General features: G+C 51.4%; 1 protein-coding gene across 2 annotated transcripts in view; it reads right to left on the bottom strand.

Annotated features, from left to right (window-relative positions):
* cog4 (component of oligomeric golgi complex 4) overlaps positions 1-23,033 on the bottom strand; it is a 118,143-nt gene that overhangs the window by 15,983 nt on the left and 79,127 nt on the right. For both annotated transcript variants that reach the window (XM_072518605.1, XM_072518606.1), the window contains exons 12-14: positions 3,598-3,763; positions 2,696-2,758; positions 457-573 (exon numbers count right to left, since the gene is read on the bottom strand). In XM_072518605.1, the coding sequence (XP_072374706.1) occupies positions 457-573; positions 2,696-2,758; positions 3,598-3,763 (346 nt within the window). The remainder of the gene's footprint in view (positions 1-456; positions 574-2,695; positions 2,759-3,597; positions 3,764-23,033) is intronic.

Raw genomic sequence — 23,033 nt, 5'->3', positions numbered from 1 at the left:
ACAAGAGGGCACAGATTCAAAGTGATTTGCAAAAGAAGCAAATGTGATGTGAGAACAAACTTTTGCACACAACAACTAGTTTGGGTCTGGAATGCACTGTCTGGTGATGTGGTGGAGGCAGTTTATACTCGAGGCATCCTCGAGGGCATTAGATAATAATTTGAATATAAACGATGTGCAGAGATACGGGGAAAAGGCACTAAGTCTTAATGCTCGTTTGGAGAGGGGGTGTAGACACGATAGACCAAATAGCCTCATTCTGTACCATAACAATTCTATTATTGAGTGGTTTGTATTCATTTTGGGGTCTGCAATGAACTCATTAAAAGACAATATTCGGCAAAGTTTGAACATAGAACATTGCAGCGCAGTACAGGCCCTTCGGCCCTCGATGTTGCGCCGATCTGTGAAACCACTCTAAAGCCCATCTACACTATTCCCTTATGACAAACTCACCTGCAGGAGGTCCTTAAATTTGTTGGAAACGGCTGCCAGGTCCGACAGGCAGCTGTCAATCTTTGCTTGAGCCAGCTCCGCTCCCAGACCTTGGCTGAACAGCTTTGTACAGTCACTCTGTGGAGAGGCATACATTACTTCATTAAACCATTGCAGCTTACAATCCTGCTTCCGCCGCAGTGAAAGACTGGTGACTTCTATGACACCATTCCTAGTATGAAGCAGTACCCTCAGGTGAGGAGCAGATAAAACTGGCAAAAAAAAAAAAAAAAATTGTTTCCAAGCTGTGGCCCAGCCAGACTTTCTCATTTGGCCAGGAGAGAGATTGACAGATGGAGAAGCAAGTAGAATTTGAAACTTGGCTGGTTTGGTTTGACATCATCGCCGTTGAAATTGGAGTGCACTACAGTTGCTGCACACCCCTTTTTCTCAAATAGCAGACATGCCTAACTGAGTACAGTACCCTTGGTGAATAACTGTGCATAGGCAGGGAGAAATGGTAATCGTGCAGCAAGAAAACAATTAGCTGCTTGACCTCAATTAGAGTACGGTATAGTGAGCATCAGCACGTGTACAGTTAATGCCTGGTGACAGATTGCACAGCATCACAGTTAAATCCAAAGTTGACAAGTCTCTAAATGCACAATGATAAAGCTGATCAAGTAATGAAGGGTCACTCAGGTCCGATGCTGGTGGATTATCGCAGGACTCTACCTTACCCTGCTGGCTGCTTCTTCCATAAATGAAGAGAACTCAAAGAACGTTAATCCGGGAACAAAATGTCTGTCCTTTGTGGGGATTTCAGATGTATTTGGTGCAGTTAAGGTTAAACGCCTGGGATAGAATGTGACTGCTGCAGTCATGTTTTTAAAAATCCTGGTTTGAAAGGCAGCAGACACTTTTTGGAAACAGAGGTGCAATTAAAGTACCATAAAAGTAAGACCATAATTAATTCCCGCCATGAATACTGTTCGCTGAAGATGAGCTGATGGACTTTTCTTTATATAAAGAGAGTTCCATGTGGAGTAGATAATTAGAGACATTGTGTTCACCTTAGTAAGATGATGTAACTAATGGGAGGAGCTTGGGCTGCACAAGCCAGAAATTCTGCATTATTCTGACAGGGTGTCAGGTCTCTCTCTTTCAAACAGTCTCAAAAGATTTCTCTTTTTCAAAGTGGTTTATCCAAGATAGCTCTTTATAGCAAGTATTCCAGAGTCTGCTAAATGCATTTAAAAGTGCATTTTGACCTGAGATAGGTTTTGTTTCAGTGGAGATAAAGATAGCAGTAATGATTGTTTCATTGTCAATCATTGTTTATCTAGTAACTGAAAGCTATTGGGCTGAATTCTCCGTTCCTGAGGCTAAGTGCCAATGCCAACGGATGATCCGTGGTATTTCACGACGGGAAAATCAGCCCGAAACCCACACCGATTCTGCTACTGGTGAGAGGCTAGCACCGACGCGTCATGAAACACCAGCGGAACGCTCGGAAAACGGTTGGAAAATCGCTAGGTCCGTGCTGCCTACATCCGCCACACTTGCACTGATCACGTCGGAAAAGATGATGCCGACTGTGCTGGACTGCATACCCGCCCACCCCAATGCCACAGCCCACCTCCTGGCCACCCCCCACTACTCCACTCAGCCCTGGCAGAAGTCTCCCAGCCAGCGGCATAGATCTCGGCCAAGTGTGACGGCGCTGGACATTGTCTGCACGCCCGCGCTCTCTCTCCGCAGCCGCCATGCCCGGCTCACGACCGGAGAGACCACACGTGGCCCACGCCGTCAGGAACTCGGCCCATCAGAGGCGGAGCATAGCAGTTGGGCCCGCTAATGACATTCCAACAGGGTTGCGACTGTGCACGGCACACGTCTCAATGGCGCCAATTTGGAGGGGGTGGAGCATTGCGACCCAACGTCAAACCGGCACCTGCTATGATTTCGGCATCGAATGGCAGATTTAGCCATTCTGCGCCTGATCGTCGTTCCCAATTTCGGAGTCAGGCAATGGAGAATCCCACCGATTGTATTTATGATGTTAAAGTTAGTAATACTGTGTTAATAATTAAGTTTGTTTTAATGTACCATTTCCCTATTTTGTGTGAAATCACTCCTGGAGCCAGGTATCCTTTCCTCACAATCTTACAAATTAAATAAAATATTGGGGTTTCTGTCCATTATCCTAGCAACTGTCGGGATTCGGGTTCGTAATACCTTGCAATTGATATTTTCATACCTCCAGGGTCTTTTTCAAGGTCAGAAGATTTTCACTGCACATTTCCACATTATTCAGAGTCACCTAAATGAAACAAGATAGCAAATTAGAATAATGAGCTGGACAAATACACAACACCCATCAAATAATGAGAGGAGTATGTGACACGCTTATGACAATAGTTCAGGAAGCTCATTTCTGAAACTGGCTGGTGCTAAGTAAGACATGGGAGATTCATTCCCTGGGCATAAATCAAACCCAGGCTAATGGTCTTCAGAAGTCCAACATGAAATGAGTTCAGCAAGCACAAAACTGCACCAAATGAGCAGTTACATTCGGGAGAATAGGTGGGAAAGGGATGTTACACTGGTCCAGTGGTGGGTACTCAGATTAGGACAAGCCACATTGTTAGGGCAAGAAAGAGCAAAGCTTTACTCTGCAGATAATTGCGTTATACCTGACAAGGAGCCCTCCATGCCAACACTCGATACCTGAAGGGAAAATGGTTCACTCTAACCACCAACTACCCTTAAACACAATTGCAAGCCTGTGAAAGGAGGAAGTCGGCAACACTGAAAAGGCATAGGGTCCTGGTCAAAGTCAAGCCATTGTTTAGTGACCACAATGAACTATCACAAAGCTTGTGACAATGGTGCCTGGAGACACCAAGTGTTTAGGAGCACCTCATGTTACATTGCGGTCTGCCAAATGAAAATGGTCTCAGTCCTCAGCTGAGCACAAAATTTGCATTCAAAAAAACGGTCATCTCTGGGTGAGTGATTCTTTGCAAGGTTGTGGAGACAAACCACGATGCTCGGCAGAATGATTTCTCACTGGCAGCCTGCTGACAGCAGAGGGAGGTATAACACAACAGGCAAACAACTTTCCAAGCAGAGGGAAGCGTATATTGAAAAATCACATACCAAAAAGGATTGCTTGGCTTCATCTGTGCTTTCAATTCCCTTGGTGTCAAATTTGCCCTGTTGCAGGCTGGAATGCATGATATTCACAGCACTGGTCACACCTCGCTGTATGTCCTGAAAAGTGGTGGCTGGGAATCCCATTCGCAGCTTGTTATAGAGCACCTCCCTGAACAACAGAAACATCTCACAACACTTTACAACATGAGAATCTGTGACATGATGTTCCAAAACAGCAAAGCAGCAGATGTAAAGACATGCTATGAATACACATTGAATGAATGAGCTACACACTGCTCAGACCAGTTGCTGCTGAAGCTAGAAAAGAAAAATCTGTTGAAAACAACTATTTGCAACTGACACAATCTTCCTGTGCTTTATGGCCTTTTCCTAAACCAGAGATTCCACCGATACCATCACAGACCCAGAGATTCCGCCCGTCCTATCACTGGCCCAGAGATTCCTCCTGTACCATCACTGAGCGAGAGATTCCTCCGGTCCTATCACTGACCCAGTGATTCCTCTTGTACCATCATTGGCCCAGAGATTCCTTCCTTACCATCACTGACCCAGAGAATCCTCCTGTACCATCACTAACCCAAAGATTCCTCCTATCCTATCACTGACCCAGAGATTCCTCCTGTCCTATCACTGGCCCAGAGATTCCTCTTGTACCATCACTGGCCCAGAGATTCCTCCTGTCCTATCACTGACCCAGAGATTCCTCCTGTCCCATCACTGGCCCAGAGATGCCTCCTGTAGCATCACTGACCCAGAGATTCCTCTTGTACCATCACTGGCCCAGAGATTCCTCCTGTCCTATCACTGACCCAGAGATTCCTCCTGTCCTATCACTGGCCCAGAGATTCCTCCTGTTCCATCACTGGCCCAGAGATTCCTCTTGCATCATCAGTGGCCGAGAGATTCCTCCGGTCATATCACTGATCCAGAGATTCCTCCTGCACCATCACTGACCCAGAGATTCCTCCTGTACCATCACTGACCCATAGATTCCTCCTGTACCATCACTGACCCAGAGATTCCTCCTGTCCTATCACTGGCCCAGAGATTCCTCCTGTACCATCGCTGACCCAGAGAATCCTCCTGTACCATCGGTGACCCAGAGAATCCTCCTGAACCATCACTGACCCAGAGATTCCTCCTGTCCTATCACTGGCCCAGAGATTCCTCCTGTCCTATCACTGACCCAGAGATTCCTCTTGTACCATCACTGACCCAGAGATTCCTCCTGTCCTATCACTGGCCCAGAGATGCCTCATGTCCTATCACTGACCCAGAAATTCCTCCTGTACCATCACTGGCCGAGAGATTCCTCCTGTCCATCACTGACCCAGAGATTCCTCCTGGACCATCACTGACCCAGAGAATCCTCCTGTACCATCACTGGCGCAGAGATTCCTCCTGTATCATCACTGACCCAGAGAATCCTCCTGTACCATCACTGACTCAGAGATTCCCCCTGTACCATCACTGACTCAGAGATTCCTCCTGGACCATTACTGGCCCAGAGATTCCTCTTTTACCATCACTGACCCAGAGATTCCTCCTGTCCTATCATTGGCCCAGAGATTCCTCCTGTACCATCACTGGCCCAGAGATTCCTCCTGTCCTATCACTGGCCCAGAGATTCCTCCTGTCCTATCACTGACCCAGAGATTCCTCCTGTACCATCACTGACTCAGAGATTCCTCCTGGACCATCACTGACCCAGAGATTCCTCTTGTACCATCACTGGCCCAGAGATTCCTCCTGTCCTATCACTGACCCAGAGATTCCTCCTGTCATATCATTGGCCCAGAGATTCCTCTTGTATCATCACTGGCCCAGAGATTCCTCCTGTCCTATCATTGGCCCAGAGATTCCTCCTGTACCATCACTGACTCAGAGATTCCTCCTGGACCATCACTGGCCCAGAGATGCCTCCTGTACCATCACTGGCTCAGAGATTCCTCCTGTACCATCACTGACCCAGAGATTCCTCTTGCACCATCAGTGGCCGAGAGATTCCTCCTGTCCTATCACTGACCCAGAGATTCCTCCTGTCCTATCACTGGCCCAGAGTTTCCTCTTGTACCATCACTGACCCAGAGATTCCTCTTGTACCATCACTGGCCCAGAGATTATCCCTGTACCGTCGCTGACCCAGAGAATCCTCCTGTACCATCACTGACCCAGAGATTCCTCCTGTACCATCACTGACCCAGAGAATCCTCCTGTACCATCACTGACCCAGAGTAGCCTCCTGTCCTATCACTGGCCCAGAGATGCCTCCTGTCCTATCACTGACCCAGAGATTCATCCTGTACCATCACTGACCCAGAGATTCCTCCTGAACCATCACAGACTCAGAGATTCCTCCTGTACCATCACTGGCCCAGAGATGCCTCCTGTACCATCACTGGCCCAGAGATTCCTCCTGCCCTATCACTGGCCCAGAGATTCCTCCTGTACCATCACTGACCCAGAGATTCCTCCTGTACCATCACTGACCCAGAGGTTCCTCCTGTACCATCACTGACCCAGAGATTCCTCCTGTACCATCACTGACCCAGAGATTCCTCCTGTACCATCACTGACCCAGAGATTCCTCCTGTACCATCACTGACCCAGAGATTCCTCCTGTACCATCACTGACCCAGAGATTAGTCCTGTACCATCACTGGCCCAGAGATTCCTCCTGCACCATCACTGACCCAGAGATTCCTCCTGAACCATCACTGACTCAGAGATTCCTCTTGTACCATCACTGACCCAGAGAATCCTCCTGTACCATCACTGACCCAGAGTAGCCTCCTGTCCTATCACTGGCCCAGAGATTCCTCCTGCCCTATCACTGGCCCAGAGATTCCTCCTGTACCATCACTGACCCAGAGATTCCTCCTGTACCATCACTGGCCCAAAGATTCCTCTTGTACCATCACTGGCGCAGAGATTCCTCCTGTACCATCACTGACCCAGAGAATCCTCCTGTACCATCACTGACCTAGAGATTCCTCCTGTACCATCACTGACTCAGAGAAGCCTCCTGTACCATCACTGACTCAGAGATTCCCCCTGGACCATTACTGACTCAGAGATTCCTCCTGGACCATCACTGGCCCAGAGATTCCTCTTGTACCATCACACACTGCTCAGACCAGTTGCTGCTGAAGCTAGAAAAGAAAAATCTGTTGAAAACAACTATTTGCAACTGACACAATCTTCCTGTGCTTTATGGCCTTTTCCTAAACCAGAGATTCCACCGATACCATCACAGACCCAGAGATTCCGCCCGTCCTATCACTGGCCCAGAGATTCCTCCTGTACCATCACTGAGCGAGAGATTCCTCCGGTCCTATCACTGACCCAGTGATTCCTCTTGTACCATCATTGGCCCAGAGATTCCTTCCTTACCATCACTGACCCAGAGAATCCTCCTGTACCATCACTGACCCAAAGATTCCTCCTATCCTATCACTGACCCAGAGATTCCTCCTGTCCTATCACTGGCCCAGAGATTCCTCTTGTACCATCACTGGCCCAGAGATTCCTCCTGTCCTATCACTGACCCAGAGATTCCTCCTGTCCCATCACTGGCCCAGAGATGCCTCCTGTAGCATCACTGACCCAGAGATTCCTCTTGTACCATCACTGGCCCAGAGATTCCTCCTGTCCTATCACTGACCCAGAGATTCCTCCTGTCCTATCACTGGCCCAGAGATTCCTCCTGTTCCATCACTGGCCCAGAGATTCCTCTTGCATCATCAGTGGCCGAGAGATTCCTCCGGTCATATCACTGACCCAGAGATTCCTCCTGCACCATCACTGACCCAGAGATTCCTCCTGTACCATCACTGACCCATAGATTCCTCCTGTACCATCACTGACCCAGAGATTCCTCCTGTCCTATCACTGGCCCAGAGATGCGTCCTGTCCTATCACTGACTCAGAGATTCCTCCTGTACCATCACTGACTCAGAGATTCCTCCTGTCCCATCACTGACCCAGAGAATCCTCCTGTACCATCACTGACCCAGAGTAGCCTCCTGTCCTATCACTGGCCCAGAGATGCCTCCTGTCCTATCACTGACCCAGAGATTCATCCTGTACCATCACTGACCCAGAGATTCCTCCTGAACCATCACAGACTCAGAGATTCCTCCTGTACCATCACTGGCCCAGAGATGCCTCCTGTACCATCACTGGCCCAGAGATTCCTCCTGCCCTATCACTGGCCCAGAGATTCCTCCTGTACCATCACTGACCCAGAGATTCCTCCTGTACCATCACTGACCCAGAGGTTCCTCCTGTACCATCACTGACCCAGAGATTCCTCCTGTACCATCACTGACCCAGAGATTCCTCCTGTACCATCACTGACCCAGAGATTCCTCCTGTACCATCACTGACCCAGAGATTCCTCCTGTACCATCACTGACCCAGAGATTAGTCCTGTACCATCACTGGCCCAGAGATTCCTCCTGCACCATCACTGACCCAGAGATTCCTCCTGAACCATCACTGACTCAGAGATTCCTCTTGTACCATCACTGACCCAGAGAATCCTCCTGTACCATCACTGACCCAGAGTAGCCTCCTGTCCTATCACTGGCCCAGAGATTCCTCCTGCCCTATCACTGGCCCAGAGATTCCTCCTGTACCATCACTGACCCAGAGATTCCTCCTGTACCATCACTGGCCCAGAGATTCCTCTTGTACCATCACTGGCGCAGAGATTCCTCCTGTACCATCACTGACCCAGAGAATCCTCCTGTACCATCACTGACCTAGAGATTCCTCCTGTACCATCACTGACCCAGAGAAGCCTCCTGTAACATCACTGACTCAGAGATTCCCCCTGGACCATTACTGACTCAGAGATTCCTCCTGGACCATCACTGGCCCAGAGATTCCTCTTGTACCATCACTGACCCAGAGAATCCTCCAGTCCTATCATTGGCCCAGAGAGTCCTCCTTTACCATCACTGACCCAGAGAATCCTCCTGTACTATCACTGGCCCAGAGATGTCTCCTGTCCTATCACTGACCCAGAGAATCCTCCTGTACCATCACTGACCGAGAGTAGCCTCCTGCCCTATCACTGGCCCAGAGATGCGTCCTGTCCTATCACTGACTCAGAGATTCCTCCTGTACCATCACTGACTCAGAGATTCCTCCTGTCCCATCACTGACCCAGAGATTCCTCCTGTACCACCACTGACCCAGAGATTCCTCCTGTGCCATCACTGACCCAGAGATTCCTCCTGTGCCATCACTGATCCAGAGATTCCTCCTGTACCATCACTGACCCAGAGAATCCTCCTGTACCATCACCGACTCAGAGATTCCTCCTGTACCATCACTGACCCAGAGAATCCTCCAAGAACCATCACTGGCCCAGAGATCCCTCCTTTACCATCACTGACCCAGAGATTCCTCCTGGGCCATCACTGACCCAGAGATGCCTCCTGTACCATCACTGACTCAGAGATTCCTCCTGTCCTATCACTGGCCCATAGATTCCTCCTGTTCCATCACTGGCCCTGAGATTCCTCCTGTACCATCACTGAGCGAGAGATTCCTCCGGTCCTATCACTGACCCAGAGATTCCTCTTGTACCATCAGTGGACCAGAGATTCCTCCTGTCCTATCATTGGCCCAGAGATTCCTTCTTTACCATCACTGACCCAGAGAATCCTCCTGTCCCATCACTGGCCCAGAGATGCCTCCTATCCTATCACTGACCCAGAGATTCCTCCTGTCCTATCACTGGCCCAGAGATTCATTCTGTACCATCACTGGCCCAGAGATTCCTCCTGTACCATCACTGACCGAGAGATTCCTCCTGTACCATCACTGACCCAGAGATTCCTCTTGTACCATCACTGGCCCAGAGATTCCTCCTGTACCATCACTGACCCAGAGATTCCTCCTGTCCCATCACTGACCCAGAGATTCCTCCTGTACCATCACTGGCGCAGAGATTCCTCCTGTACCATCACTGACCCAGAGCATCCACCTGTACCATCACTGACCCAGAGATTCCTCCTGTACCATCACTGACCCAGAGAAGCCTCCTGTACCATCACTGACTCAGAGATTCCCCCTGGACCATCACTGACTCAGAGATCCCTCCTGGACCATCACTGGCCCAGAGATTCCTCTTGTACCATCACTGACCCAGAGAATCCTCCAGTCCTATCATTGGCCCAGAGAATGCTCCTTTACCATCACTGACCCAGAGAATCCTCCTGTCCTATCACTGGCCCAGAGATGTCTCCTGTCCTATCACTGACCCAGAGATTCCTCCTGTCCTATCACTGACCCAGAGATTCCTCCTGTACGATCACTGACCCAGAGAATCCTCCTGTACCATCACTGACCGAGAGTAGCCTCCTGTCCTATCACTGGCCCAGAGATGCGTCCTGTCCTATCACTAACTCAGAGATTCCTCCTGTACCATCACTGACTCAGAGATTCCTCCTGTCCCATCACTGACCCAGAGATTCCTCCTGTACCACCACTGACCCAGAGATTCCTCCTGTGCCATCACTGACCCAGAGATTCCTCCTGTGCCATCACTGACCCAGAGATTCCTCCTGTACCATCACTGACCCAGAGAATCCTCCTGTACCATCACCGACTCAGAGATTCCTCCTGTACCATTACTGACCCAGAGAATCCTCCAAGAACCATCACTGGCCCAGAGATCCCTCCTTTACCATCACTGACCCAGAGATTCCTCCTGGACCATCACTGGCCCAGAGATGCCTCCTGTACCATCACTGACTCAGAGATTCCTCCTGTCCTATCACTGGCCCAGAGATTCCTCCTGTTCCATTACTGGCCCAGAGATTCCTCCTGTACCATCACTGAGCGAGAGATTCCTCCGGTCCTATCACTGACCCAGAGATTCCTCTTGTACCATCACTGGCCCAGATGCCTCCTGTCCTATCACTGACCCAGAGATTCCTCCTGTACCATCACTGACCCAAAGATTCCTCCTATCCTATCACTGACCCAAAGATTCCTCCTATCCTATCACTGGCCCAGAGATTCCTCCTGTACCATCACTGACCCAAAGATTCCTCCTATCCTATCACTGACCCAAAGATTCCTCCTATCCTATCACTGGCCCAGAGATTCCTCCTGTACCATCACTGACCCAGAGATTTCTCCTCTCCTATCATTGGCCCAGAGAGTCCTCCTTTACCATCACTAACCCAGAGAATCCTCGTGTCCTATCACTGGCCCAGAGATGCCTCCAGGCCTATCACTGACCCAGAGATTCGTCCTGTACCATCACTGGCCCAGAGATTCCTCCTGTACCATCACTGACCCAGAGAATCCTCCTGTACCATCACTGGCCCAGTGATTCCTCCTGTCCTATCACTGACCCAGAGATTCGTCCTGTACCATCACTGGCCCAGAGATTCCTCCTGTACCATCACTGACCCAGAGAATCCTCCTGTACCATCACTGGCCCAGTGATTCCTCCTGTCCTATCACTGACCCAGAAATTCCTCCTGTACCATCACAGACTCAGAGATTCCTCCTGCCCTATCACTGGCCCAGAGATTCCTCCTGTACCATCACAGACTCAGAGATTCCTCCTGTCCTATCACTGACCCAGAGGTTCCCCCTGTACCATCACAGACTCAGAGATTCCTCCTGTCCTATCACCGGCCGAGAGAATCCTCCTGTACCATGACAGACTCAGAAATTCCTCCTGTCCTATTACTGGCCCAGAGAATCCTCCTGTACCATCACAGACTCAGAGATTCCTCCTGTCCTATCGCTGGCCCAGAGATTCCTCCTGTCCTATCACTGGCCCAGAGATTCCTCCTGTCCTATCACTGGCCCAGAGAATCCTCCGGTACCATCACTGGCCCAGAGATTCCTCCTGTCCTATCATTGGCCCAGAGAATCCTCCTGCACCATCACAGACTCAGAGATTCCTCCTGTACCATCACTTACCCAGAGATTCCTCCTGCCTATCACTGATCCAGAGATTCCTCCTGTCCTATCACTGACCCAGAGATTCCTCCTGTACCATCACTGACCCAGAGAATCCTCCTGTACCATCACTGACCCAGAGTAGCCTCCTGTCCTATCACTGGCCCAGAGATGTGTCCTGTCCTATCACTGACTCAGAGATTCCTCCTGTACCATCACTGACTCAGAGATTCCTCCTGTCCTATCACTGGCCCAGAGTTGCCTCCTGTACCATCACTGACCCAGAGATTCCTCCTGTACCATCACTGACCCAGAGATTCCTCCTGTACCATCACTGACCCAGAGATTCCTCCTGTACCATCACTGACCCAGAGAATCCTCCTGTACCATCACTGACCCAGAGATTCCTCCTGTCCTATCACTGGCCCAGAGTTGCCTCCTGTACCATCACTGACCCATTATTTGTTAATTTCTGGGATGTGGGCATCAACTTTATTGTGTCAATTTATTGTCCATCCCGAATTGTCCTTGAGACGGTGGTGGTGAGTGGTGCCCAATCGTAGGTGCACTCAAGTGTGAGTGGTAAGCAGAGGAAAGTTGTGTCAGTTGGGAGAAGCAACGATAGTGGGGAGAAAGATGCGAGGGTGGCGATGGGTAGGAGGGAACGCTGCGAGGGGGGGGGGGGGGGGGGGTAGTGGAAAAAGTAGGGGAAGTGGCAAGTGCAGGGGTGAGGCGACGAGAGCGGGGGAGTGTGGTGGGAGAAGCAGCAAGAGCGGAGGGGATGTGGCGAGAGCGGGGGGGATGCAGCGAGCGCGGGTGGGATGCGGTGAGAGCGGAGGGATGACCCAGAGATTCCTCCTGTACCATCACTGACCCAGAGATTAGTCCTGTACCATCACTGGCCCAGAGATTCCTCCTGCACCATCACTGACCCAGAGATTCCTCCTGAACCATCACTGACTCAGAGATTCCTCTTGTACCATCACTGACCCAGAGAATCCTCCTGTACCATCACTGACCCAGAGTAGCCTCCTGTCCTATCACTGGCCCAGAGATTCCTCCTGCCCTATCACTGGCCCAGAGATTCCTCCTGTACCATCACTGACCCAGAGATTCCTCCTGTACCATCACTGGCCCAGAGATTCCTCTTGTACCATCACTGGCGCAGAGATTCCTCCTGTACCATCACTGACCCAGAGAATCCTCCTGTCCTATCACTGACCCAGAGTAGCCTCCTGTCCTATCACTGGCCCAGAGATTCCTCCTGCCCTATCACTGGCCCAGAGATTCCTCCTGTACCATCACTGGCCCAGAGATTCCTCTTGTACCATCACTGACCCAGAGATTCCTCCTGGACCATCACTGACCCAGAGATGCCTCATGTACCATCACTGACTCAGAGATTCCTCCTGTCCTATCACTGGCCCAGAGATTCCTCCTGTTCCATCACTGGCCCTGAGATTCCTCCTGTACCATCACTGAGCGGGAGATTCCTCCGGTCCTATCACTGACCCAGAGATTCCTCTTGTACCATCAGTGGACCAGAGATTCCTCCTGTCTTATCATTGGCCCAGAGATTCCTTCTTTACCATCACTGACCCAGAGAATCCTCCTGTCCCATCACTGGCCCAGAGATGCCTCCCGTCCTATCACTGACCCAGAGATTCCTCCTGTACCATCACTGACCCAAAGATTCCTCCTATCCTATCACTGACCCAGAGATTCCTCCTGTCCTATCACTGGCCCAGAGATTCCTTCTGTACCATCACTGGCCCAGAGATTCCTCCTGTACCATCACGGACCCAGAGATTCCTCCTGTACCATCACTGGCGCAGAGATTCCTCCTGTACCATCACTGACCCAGAGAATCCTCCTGTACCTTCACTGACCCAGAGATTCCTCCTGTACCATCACTGACCCAGAGAAGCCTCCTGTACCATCACTGACTCAGAGATTCCCCCTGGACCATCACTGACTCAGAGATCCCTCCTGGACCATCACTGGCCCAGAGATTCCTCTTGTACCATCACTGACCCAGAGAATCCTCCAGTCCTATCATTGGCCCAGAGAATGCTTCTTTACCATCACTGACCCAGAGAATCTTCCTGTCCTATCACTGGCCCAGAGATGCCTCCTGTCCTATCACTGACCCAGAGATTCCTCCTGTCCTATCAGTGACCCAGAGATTCCTCCTGTACGATCACTGACCCAGAGAATCCTCCTGTACCATCACTGACCGAGAGTAGCCTCCTGTCCTATCACTGGCCCAGAGATGCGTCCTGTCCTATCACTAACTCAGAGATTCCTCCTGTACCATCACTGACCCAGAGATTCCTCCTGTGCCATCACTGACCCAGAGATTCCTCCTGTGCCATCACTGACTCAGAGATTCCTCCTGGACCATCACTGACCCAGAGATTCCTCTTGTACCATCACTGGCCCAGAGATTCCTCCTGTCCTATCACTGACCCACAGATTCCTCCTGTCATATCATTGGCCCAGAGATTCCTCTTGTATCATCACTGGCCCAGAGATTCCTCCTGTCCTATCATTGGCCCAGAGATTCCTCCTGTACCATCACTGACTCAGAGATTCCTCCTGGACCATCACTGGCCCAGAGATGCCTCCTGTACCATCACTGGCTCAGAGATTCCTCCTGTACCATCACTGACCCAGAGATTCCTCTTGCACCATCAGTGGCCGAGAGATTCCTCCTGTCCTATCACTGACCCAGAGATTCCTCCTGTCCTATCACTGGCCCAGAGTTTCCTCTTGTACCATCACTGACCCAGAGATTCCTCTTGTACCATCACTGGCCCAGAGATTATCCCTGTACCGTCGCTGACCCAGAGAATCCTCCTGTACCATCACTGACCCGGAGATTCCTCCTGTACCATCACTGACCCAGAGAATCCTCCTGTACCATCACTGACCGAGAGTAGCCTCCTGTCCTATCACTGGCCCAGAGATGCGTCCTGTCCTATCACTGACTCAGAGATTCCTCCTGTACCATCACTGACTCAGAGATTCCTCCTGTCCCATCACTGACCCAGAGAATCCTCCTGTACCATCACTGACCCAGAGTAGCCTCCTGTCCTATCACTGGCCCAGAGATGCCTCCTGTCCTATCACTGACCCAGAGATTCATCCTGTACCATCACTGACCCAGAGATTCCTCCTGAACCATCACAGACTCAGAGATTCCTCCTGTACCATCACTGGCCCAGAGATGCCTCCTGTACCATCACTGGCCCAGAGATTCCTCCTGCCCTATCACTGGCCCAGAGATTCCTCCTGTACCATCACTGACCCAGAGATTCCTCCTGTACCATCACTGACCCAGAGGTTCCTCCTGTACCATCACTGACCCAGAGATTCCTCCTGTACCATCACTGACCCAGAGATTCCTCCTGTACCATCACTGACCCAGAGATTCCTCCTGTACCATCACTGACCCAGAGATTCCTCCTGTACCATCACTGACCCAGAGATTAGTCCTGTACCATCACTGGCCCAGAGATTCCTCCTGCACCATCACTGACCCAGAGATTCCTCCTGAACCATCACTGACTCAGAGATTCCTCTTGTACCATCACTGACCCAGAGAATCCTCCTGTACCATCACTGACCCAGAGTAGCCTCCTGTCCTATCACTGGCCCAGAGATTCCTCCTGCCCTATCACTGGCCCAGAGATTCCTCCTGTACCATCACTGACCCAGAGATTCCTCCTGTACCATCACTGGCCCAGAGATTCCTCTTGTACCATCACTGGCGCAGAGATTCCTCCTGTACCATCACTGACCCAGAGAATCCTCCTGTACCATCACTGACCTAGAGATTCCTCCTGTACCATCACTGACCCAGAGAAGCCTCCTGTACCATCACTGACTCAGAGATTCCCCCTGGACCATTACTGACTCAGAGATTCCTCCTGGACCATCACTGGCCCAGAGATTCCTCTTGTACCATCACTGACCCAGAGAATCCTCCAGTCCTATCATTGGCCCAGAGAGTCCTCCTTTACCATCACTGACCCAGAGAATCCTCCTGTACTATCACTGGCCCAGAGATGTCTCCTGTCCTATCACTGACCCAGAGAATCCTCCTGTACCATCACTGACCGAGAGTAGCCTCCTGCCCTATCACTGGCCCAGAGATGCGTCCTGTCCTATCACTGACTCAGAGATTCCTCCTGTACCATCACTGACTCAGAGATTCCTCCTGTCCCATCACTGACCCAGAGATTCCTCCTGTACCACCACTGACCCAGAGATTCCTCCTGTGCCATCACTGACCCAGAGATTCCTCCTGTGCCATCACTGATCCAGAGATTCCTCCTGTACCATCACTGACCCAGAGAATCCTCCTGTACCATCACCGACTCAGAGATTCCTCCTGTACCATCACTGACCCAGAGAATCCTCCAAGAACCATCACTGGCCCAGAGATCCCTCCTTTACCATCACTGACCCAGAGATTCCTCCTGGGCCATCACTGACCCAGAGATGCCTCCTGTACCATCACTGACTCAGAGATTCCTCCTGTCCTATCACTGGCCCATAGATTCCTCCTGTTCCATCACTGGCCCTGAGATTCCTCCTGTACCATCAGTGAGCGAGAGATTCCTCCGGTCCTATCACTGACCCAGAGATTCCTCTTGTACCATCAGTGGACCAGAGATTCCTCCTGTCCTATCATTGGCCCAGAGATTCCTTCTTTACCATCACTGACCCAGAGAATCCTCCTGTCCCATCACTGGCCCAGAGATGCCTCCTATCCTATCACTGACCCAGAGATTCCTCCTGTCCTATCACTGGCCCAGAGATTCATTCTGTACCATCACTGGCCCAGAGATTCCTCCTGTACCATCACTGACCGAGAGATTCCTCCTGTACCATCACTGACCCAGAGATTCCTCTTGTACCATCACTGGCCCAGAGATTCCTCCTGTACCATCACTGACCCAGAGATTCCTCCTGTCCCATCACTGACCCAGAGATTCCTCCTGTACCATCACTGGCGCAGAGATTCCTCCTGTACCATCACTGACCCAGAGCATCCACCTGTACCATCACTGACCCAGAGATTCCTCCTGTACCATCACTGACCCAGAGAAGCCTCCTGTACCATCACTGACTCAGAGATTCCCCCTGGACCATCACTGACTCAGAGATCCCTCCTGGACCATCACTGGCCCAGAGATTCCTCTTGTACCATCACTGACCCAGAGAATCCTCCAGTCCTATCATTGGCCCAGAGAATGCTCCTTTACCATCACTGACCCAGAGAATCCTCCTGTCCTATCACTGGCCCAGAGATGCCTCCTGTCCTATCACTGACCCAGAGATTCCTCCTGTCCTATCACTGACCCAGAGATTCCTCCTGTACGATCACTGACCCAGAGAATCCTCCTGTACCATCACTGACCGAGAGTAGCCTCCTGTCCTATCACTGGCCCAGAGATGCGTCCTGTCCTATCACTAACTCAGAGATTCCTCCTGTACCATCACTGACTCAGAGATTCCTCCTGTCCCATCACTGACCCAGAGATTCCTCCTGTACCACCACTGACCCAGAGATTCCTCCTGTGCCATCACTGACCCAGAGATTCCTCCTGTGCCATCACTGACCCAGAGATTCCTCCTGTACCATCACTGACCCAGAGAATCCTCCTGTACCATCACCGACTCAGAGATTCCTCCTGTACCATTACTGACCCAGAGAATCCTCCAAGAACCATCACTGGCCCAGAGATCCCTCCTTTACCATCACTGACCCAGAGATTCCTCCTGGACCATCAATGGCCCAGAGATGCCTCCTGTACCATCACTGACTCAGAGATTCCTCCTGTCCTATCACTGGCCCAGAGATTCCTCCTGTTCCATTACTGGCCCAGAGATTCCTCCTGTACCATCACTGAGCGAGAGATTCCTCCGGTCCTATCACTGACCCAGAGATTCCTCTTGTACCATCACTGGCCCAGATGCCTCCTGTCCTATCACTGACCCAGAGATTCCTCCTGTACCATCACTGACCCAAAGATTCCTCCTATCCTATCACTGACCCAAAGATTCCTCCTATCCTATCACTGGCCCAGAGATTCCTCCTGTACCATCACTGACCCAAAGATTCCTCCTATCCTATCACTGACCCAAAGATTCCTCCTATCCTATCACTGGCCCAGAGATTCCTCCTGTACCATCACTGACCCAGAGATTTCTCCTCTCCTATCATTGGCCCAGAGAGTCCTCCTTTACCAACACTAACCCAGAGAATCCTCGTGTCCTATCACTGGCCCAGAGATGCCTCCAGGCCTATCACTGACCCAGAGATTCGTCCTGTACCATCACTGGCCCAGAGATTCCTCCTGTACCATCACTGACCCAGAGAATCCTCCTGTACCATCACTGGCCCAGTGATTCCTCCTGTCCTATCACTGACCCAGAGATTCGTCCTGTACCATCACTGGCCCAGAGATTCCTCCTGTACCATCACTGACCCAGAGAATCCTCCTGTACCATCACTGGCCCAGTGATTCCTCCTGTCCTATCACTGACCCAGAAATTCCTCCTGTACCATCACAGACTCAGAGATTCCTCCTGCCCTATCACTGGCCCAGAGATTCCTCCTGTACCATCACAGACTCAGAGATTCCTCCTGTCCTATCACTGACCCAGAGGTTCCCCCTGTACCATCACAGACTCAGAGATTCCTCCTGTCCTATCACCGGCCGAGAGAATCCTCCTGTACCATGACAGACTCAGAAATTCCTCCTGTCCTATTACTGGCCCAGAGAATCCTCCTGTACCATCACAGACTCAGAGATTCCTCCTGTCCTATCGCTGGCCCAGAGATTCCTCCTGTCCTATCACTGGCCCAGAGATTCCTCCTGTCCTATCACTGGCCCAGAGAATCCTCCGGTACCATCACTGGCCCAGAGATTCCTCCTGTCCTATCATTGGCCCAGAGAATCCTCCTGCACCATCACAGACTCAGAGATTCCTCCTGTACCATCACTTACCCAGAGATTCCTCCTGCCTATCACTGATCCAGAGATTCCTCCTGTCCTATCACTGACCCAGAGATTCCTCCTGTACCATCACTGACCCAGAGAATCCTCCTGTACCATCACTGACCCAGAGTAGCCTCCTGTCCTATCACTGGCCCAGAGATGTGTCCTGTCCTATCACTGACTCAGAGATTCCTCCTGTACCATCACTGACTCAGAGATTCCTCCTGTCCTATCACTGGCCCAGAGTTGCCTCCTGTACCATCACTGACCCAGAGATTCCTCCTGTACCATCACTGACCCAGAGATTCCTCCTGTACCATCACTGACCCAGAGATTCCTCCTGTACCATCACTGACCCAGAGAATCCTCCTGTACCATCACTGACCCAGAGATTCCTCCTGTCCTATCACTGGCCCAGAGTTGCCTCCTGTACCATCACTGACCCATTATTTGTTAATTTCTGGGATGTGGGCATCAACTTTATTGTGTCAATTTATTGTCCATCCCGAATTGTCCTTGAGACGGTGGTGGTGAGTGGTGCCCAATCGTAGGTGCACTCAAGTGTGAGTGGTAAGCAGAGGAAAGTTGTGTCAGTTGGGAGAAGCAACGATAGTGGGGAGAAAGATGCGAGGGTGGCGATGGGTAGGAGGGAACGCTGCGAGGGGGGGGGGGGGGGGGGTAGTGGAAAAAGTAGGGGAAGTGGCAAGTGCAGGGGTGAGGCGACGAGAGCGGGGGAGTGTGGTGGGAGAAGCAGCAAGAGCGGAGGGGATGTGGCGAGAGCGGGGGGGATGCAGCGAGCGCGGGTGGGATGCGGTGAGAGCGGAGGGATGACCCAGAGATTCCTCCTGTACCATCACTGACCCAGAGATTAGTCCTGTACCATCACTGGCCCAGAGATTCCTCCTGCACCATCACTGACCCAGAGATTCCTCCTGAACCATCACTGACTCAGAGATTCCTCTTGTACCATCACTGACCCAGAGAATCCTCCTGTACCATCACTGACCCAGAGTAGCCTCCTGTCCTATCACTGGCCCAGAGATTCCTCCTGCCCTATCACTGGCCCAGAGATTCCTCCTGTACCATCACTGACCCAGAGATTCCTCCTGTACCATCACTGGCCCAGAGATTCCTCTTGTACCATCACTGGCGCAGAGATTCCTCCTGTACCATCACTGACCCAGAGAATCCTCCTGTCCTATCACTGACCCAGAGTAGCCTCCTGTCCTATCACTGGCCCAGAGATTCCTCCTGCCCTATCACTGGCCCAGAGATTCCTCCTGTACCATCACTGGCCCAGAGATTCCTCTTGTACCATCACTGACCCAGAGATTCCTCCTGGACCATCACTGACCCAGAGATGCCTCATGTACCATCACTGACTCAGAGATTCCTCCTGTCCTATCACTGGCCCAGAGATTCCTCCTGTTCCATCACTGGCCCTGAGATTCCTCCTGTACCATCACTGAGCGAGAGATTCCTCCGGTCCTATCACTGACCCAGAGATTCCTCTTGTACCATCAGTGGACCAGAGATTCCTCCTGTCTTATCATTGGCCCAGAGATTCCTTCTTTACCATCACTGACCCAGAGAATCCTCCTGTCCCATCACTGGCCCAGAGATGCCTCCCGTCCTATCACTGACCCAGAGATTCCTCCTGTACCATCACTGACCCAAAGATTCCTCCTATCCTATCACTGACCCAGAGATTCCTCCTGTCCTATCACTGGCCCAGAGATTCCTTCTGTACCATCACTGGCCCAGAGATTCCTCCTGTACCATCACTGACCCAGAGATTCCTCCTGTACCATCACTGGCGCAGAGATTCCTCCTGTACCATCACTGACCCAGAGAATCCTCCTGTACCATCACTGACCCAGAGATTCCTCCTGTACCATCACTGACCCAGAGAAGCCTCCTGTACCATCACTGACTCAGAGATTCCCCCTGGACCATCACTGACTCAGAGATCCCTCCTGGACCATCACTGGCCCAGAGATTCCTCTTGTACCATCACTGACCCAGAGAATCCTCCAGTCCTATCATTGGCCCAGAGAATGCTTCTTTACCATCACTGACCCAGAGAATCCTCCTGTCCTATCACTGGCCCAGAGATGCCTCCTGTCCTATCACTGACCCAGAGATTCCTCCTGTCCTATCAGTGACCCAGAGATTCCTCCTGTACGATCACTGACCCAGAGAATCCTCCTGTACCATCACTGACCGAGAGTAGCCTCCTGTCCTATCACTGGCCCAGAGATGCGTCCTGTCCTATCACTAACTCAGAGATTCCTCCTGTACCATCACTGACTCAGAGATTCCTCCTGTCCCATCACTGACCCAGAGATTCCTCCTGTACCACCACTGACCCAGAGATTCCTCCTGTGCCATCACTGACCCAGAGATTCCTCCTGTGCCATCACTGACCCAGAGATTCCTCCTGTACCATCACTGACCCAGAGAATCCTCCTGTACCATCACCGACTCAGAGATTCCTCCTGTACCATCACTGACCCAGAGAATCCTCCAAGAACCATCACTGGCCCAGAGATCCCTCCTTTACCATCACTGACCCAGAGATTCCTCCTGGACCATCACTGGCCCAGAGATGCCTCCTGTACCATCACTGACTCAGAGATTCCTCCTGTCCTATCACTGGCCCAGAGATTCCTCCTGTTCCATTACTGGCCCAGAGATTCCTCCTGTACCATCACTGAGCGAGAGATTCCTCCGGTCCTATCACTGACCCAGAGATTCCTCTTGTACCATCACTGGCCCAGATGCCTCCTGTCCTATCACTGACCCAGAGATTCCTCCTGTACCATCACTGACCCAAAGATTCCTCCTATCCTATCACTGACCCAGAGATTCCTCCTGTCCTATCACTGGACCAGAGATTCCTTCTGTACCATCACTGGCCCAGAGATTCCTCCTGTACCATCACTGACCGAGAGATTCCTCCTGTACCATCACTGACCCAGAGATTCCTCTTGTACCATCACTGGCCCAGAGATTCCTCCTGCACCATCACTGACTCAGAGATTCCTCCTGCCCTATCACTGACTCAGAGATGCCTCCTATACCATCACTGACTCCGAGATTACTCCTGTCCTATCACTGAACCAGATACCTCCTATTCTATCATGGACCCAGAGATTCCTCCTCCCCTATCACTGACTCAGAGATTCCTCCTGTCCTATCACCGGCGCAGAGATTCCTCCTGCCCTATCACTGACTCAGAGATTCCTCCTGTCCTATCACTGGCCCAGAGAATCCTCCTGTACCAACACCGACTCAGAGATTCCTCCTGTCCTATCACTGACCCAGAGATTCGTCCTGTACCATCACTGGCCCAGAGATTCCTCCTGTACCATCACTGACCCAGAGAATCCTCCTGTACCATCACTGGCCCAGTGATTCCTCCTGTCCTATCACTGACCCAGAAATTCCTCCTGTACCATCACAGACTCAGAGATTCCTCCTGCCCTATCACTGGCCCAGAGATTCCTCCTGTACCATCACAGACTCAGAGATTCCTCCTGTCCTATCACTGACCCAGAGGTTCCCCCTGTACCATCACAGACTCAGAGATTCCTCCTGTCCTATCACCGGCCCAGAGATTCCTCCTGTCCTATCAGTGGCCCAGAGATTCCTCCTGTCCTATCACTGGCCCAGAGATTCCTCCTGTCCTATCACCGGCCGAGAGAATCCTCCTGTACCATGACAGACTCAGAAATTCCTCCTGTCCTATTACTGGCCCAGAGAATCCTCCTGTACCATCACAGACTCAGAGATTCCTCCTGTCCTATCCCTGGCCCAGAGATTCCTCCTGTCCTATCACTGGCCCAGAGATTCCTCCTGTCCTATCACTGGCCCAGAGAATCCTCCTGTACCATCACTGGCCCAGAGATTCCTCCTGTCCTATCATTGGCCCAGAGAATCCTCCTGCACCATCACAGACTCACAGATTCCTCCTGTACCATCACTTACCCAGAGATTCCTCCTGCCTATCACTGATCCAGAGATTCCTCCTGTCCGATCACTGACCCAGAGATTCCTCCTGTACCATCACTGACCCAGAGAATCCTCCTGTACCATCACTGACCCAGAGTAGCCTCCTGTCCTATCACTGGCCCAGAGATGTGTCCTGTCCTATCACTGACTCAGAGATTCCTCCTGTACCATCACTGACTCAGAGATTCCTCCTGTCCTATCACTGACTCAGAGATTCCTCCTGTACCATCACTGACCCAGAGAATCCTCCTGTACCATCACCGACTCAGAGATCCCTCCTTTACCATCACTGACTCAGAGAATCCTCTTGTTCCATCACTGACCCAGAGATTCCTCCTTTACCATCACTGACTCAGATATTCCTCTTGTACCATCACTGACCCAGAGATTCCTCCTGTACCATCACTGACCCAGAGAATCCTCCTGTACCATCACTGATCCAGAGTAGCCTCCTGT

The sequence above is a fragment of the Scyliorhinus torazame genome, chromosome 10 (assembly GCF_047496885.1).
Source record: "Scyliorhinus torazame isolate Kashiwa2021f chromosome 10, sScyTor2.1, whole genome shotgun sequence".
Taxonomy (NCBI): domain Eukaryota; kingdom Metazoa; phylum Chordata; class Chondrichthyes; order Carcharhiniformes; family Scyliorhinidae; genus Scyliorhinus; species Scyliorhinus torazame.
This window is presented reverse-complemented; position numbering and strand designations above follow the sequence as displayed.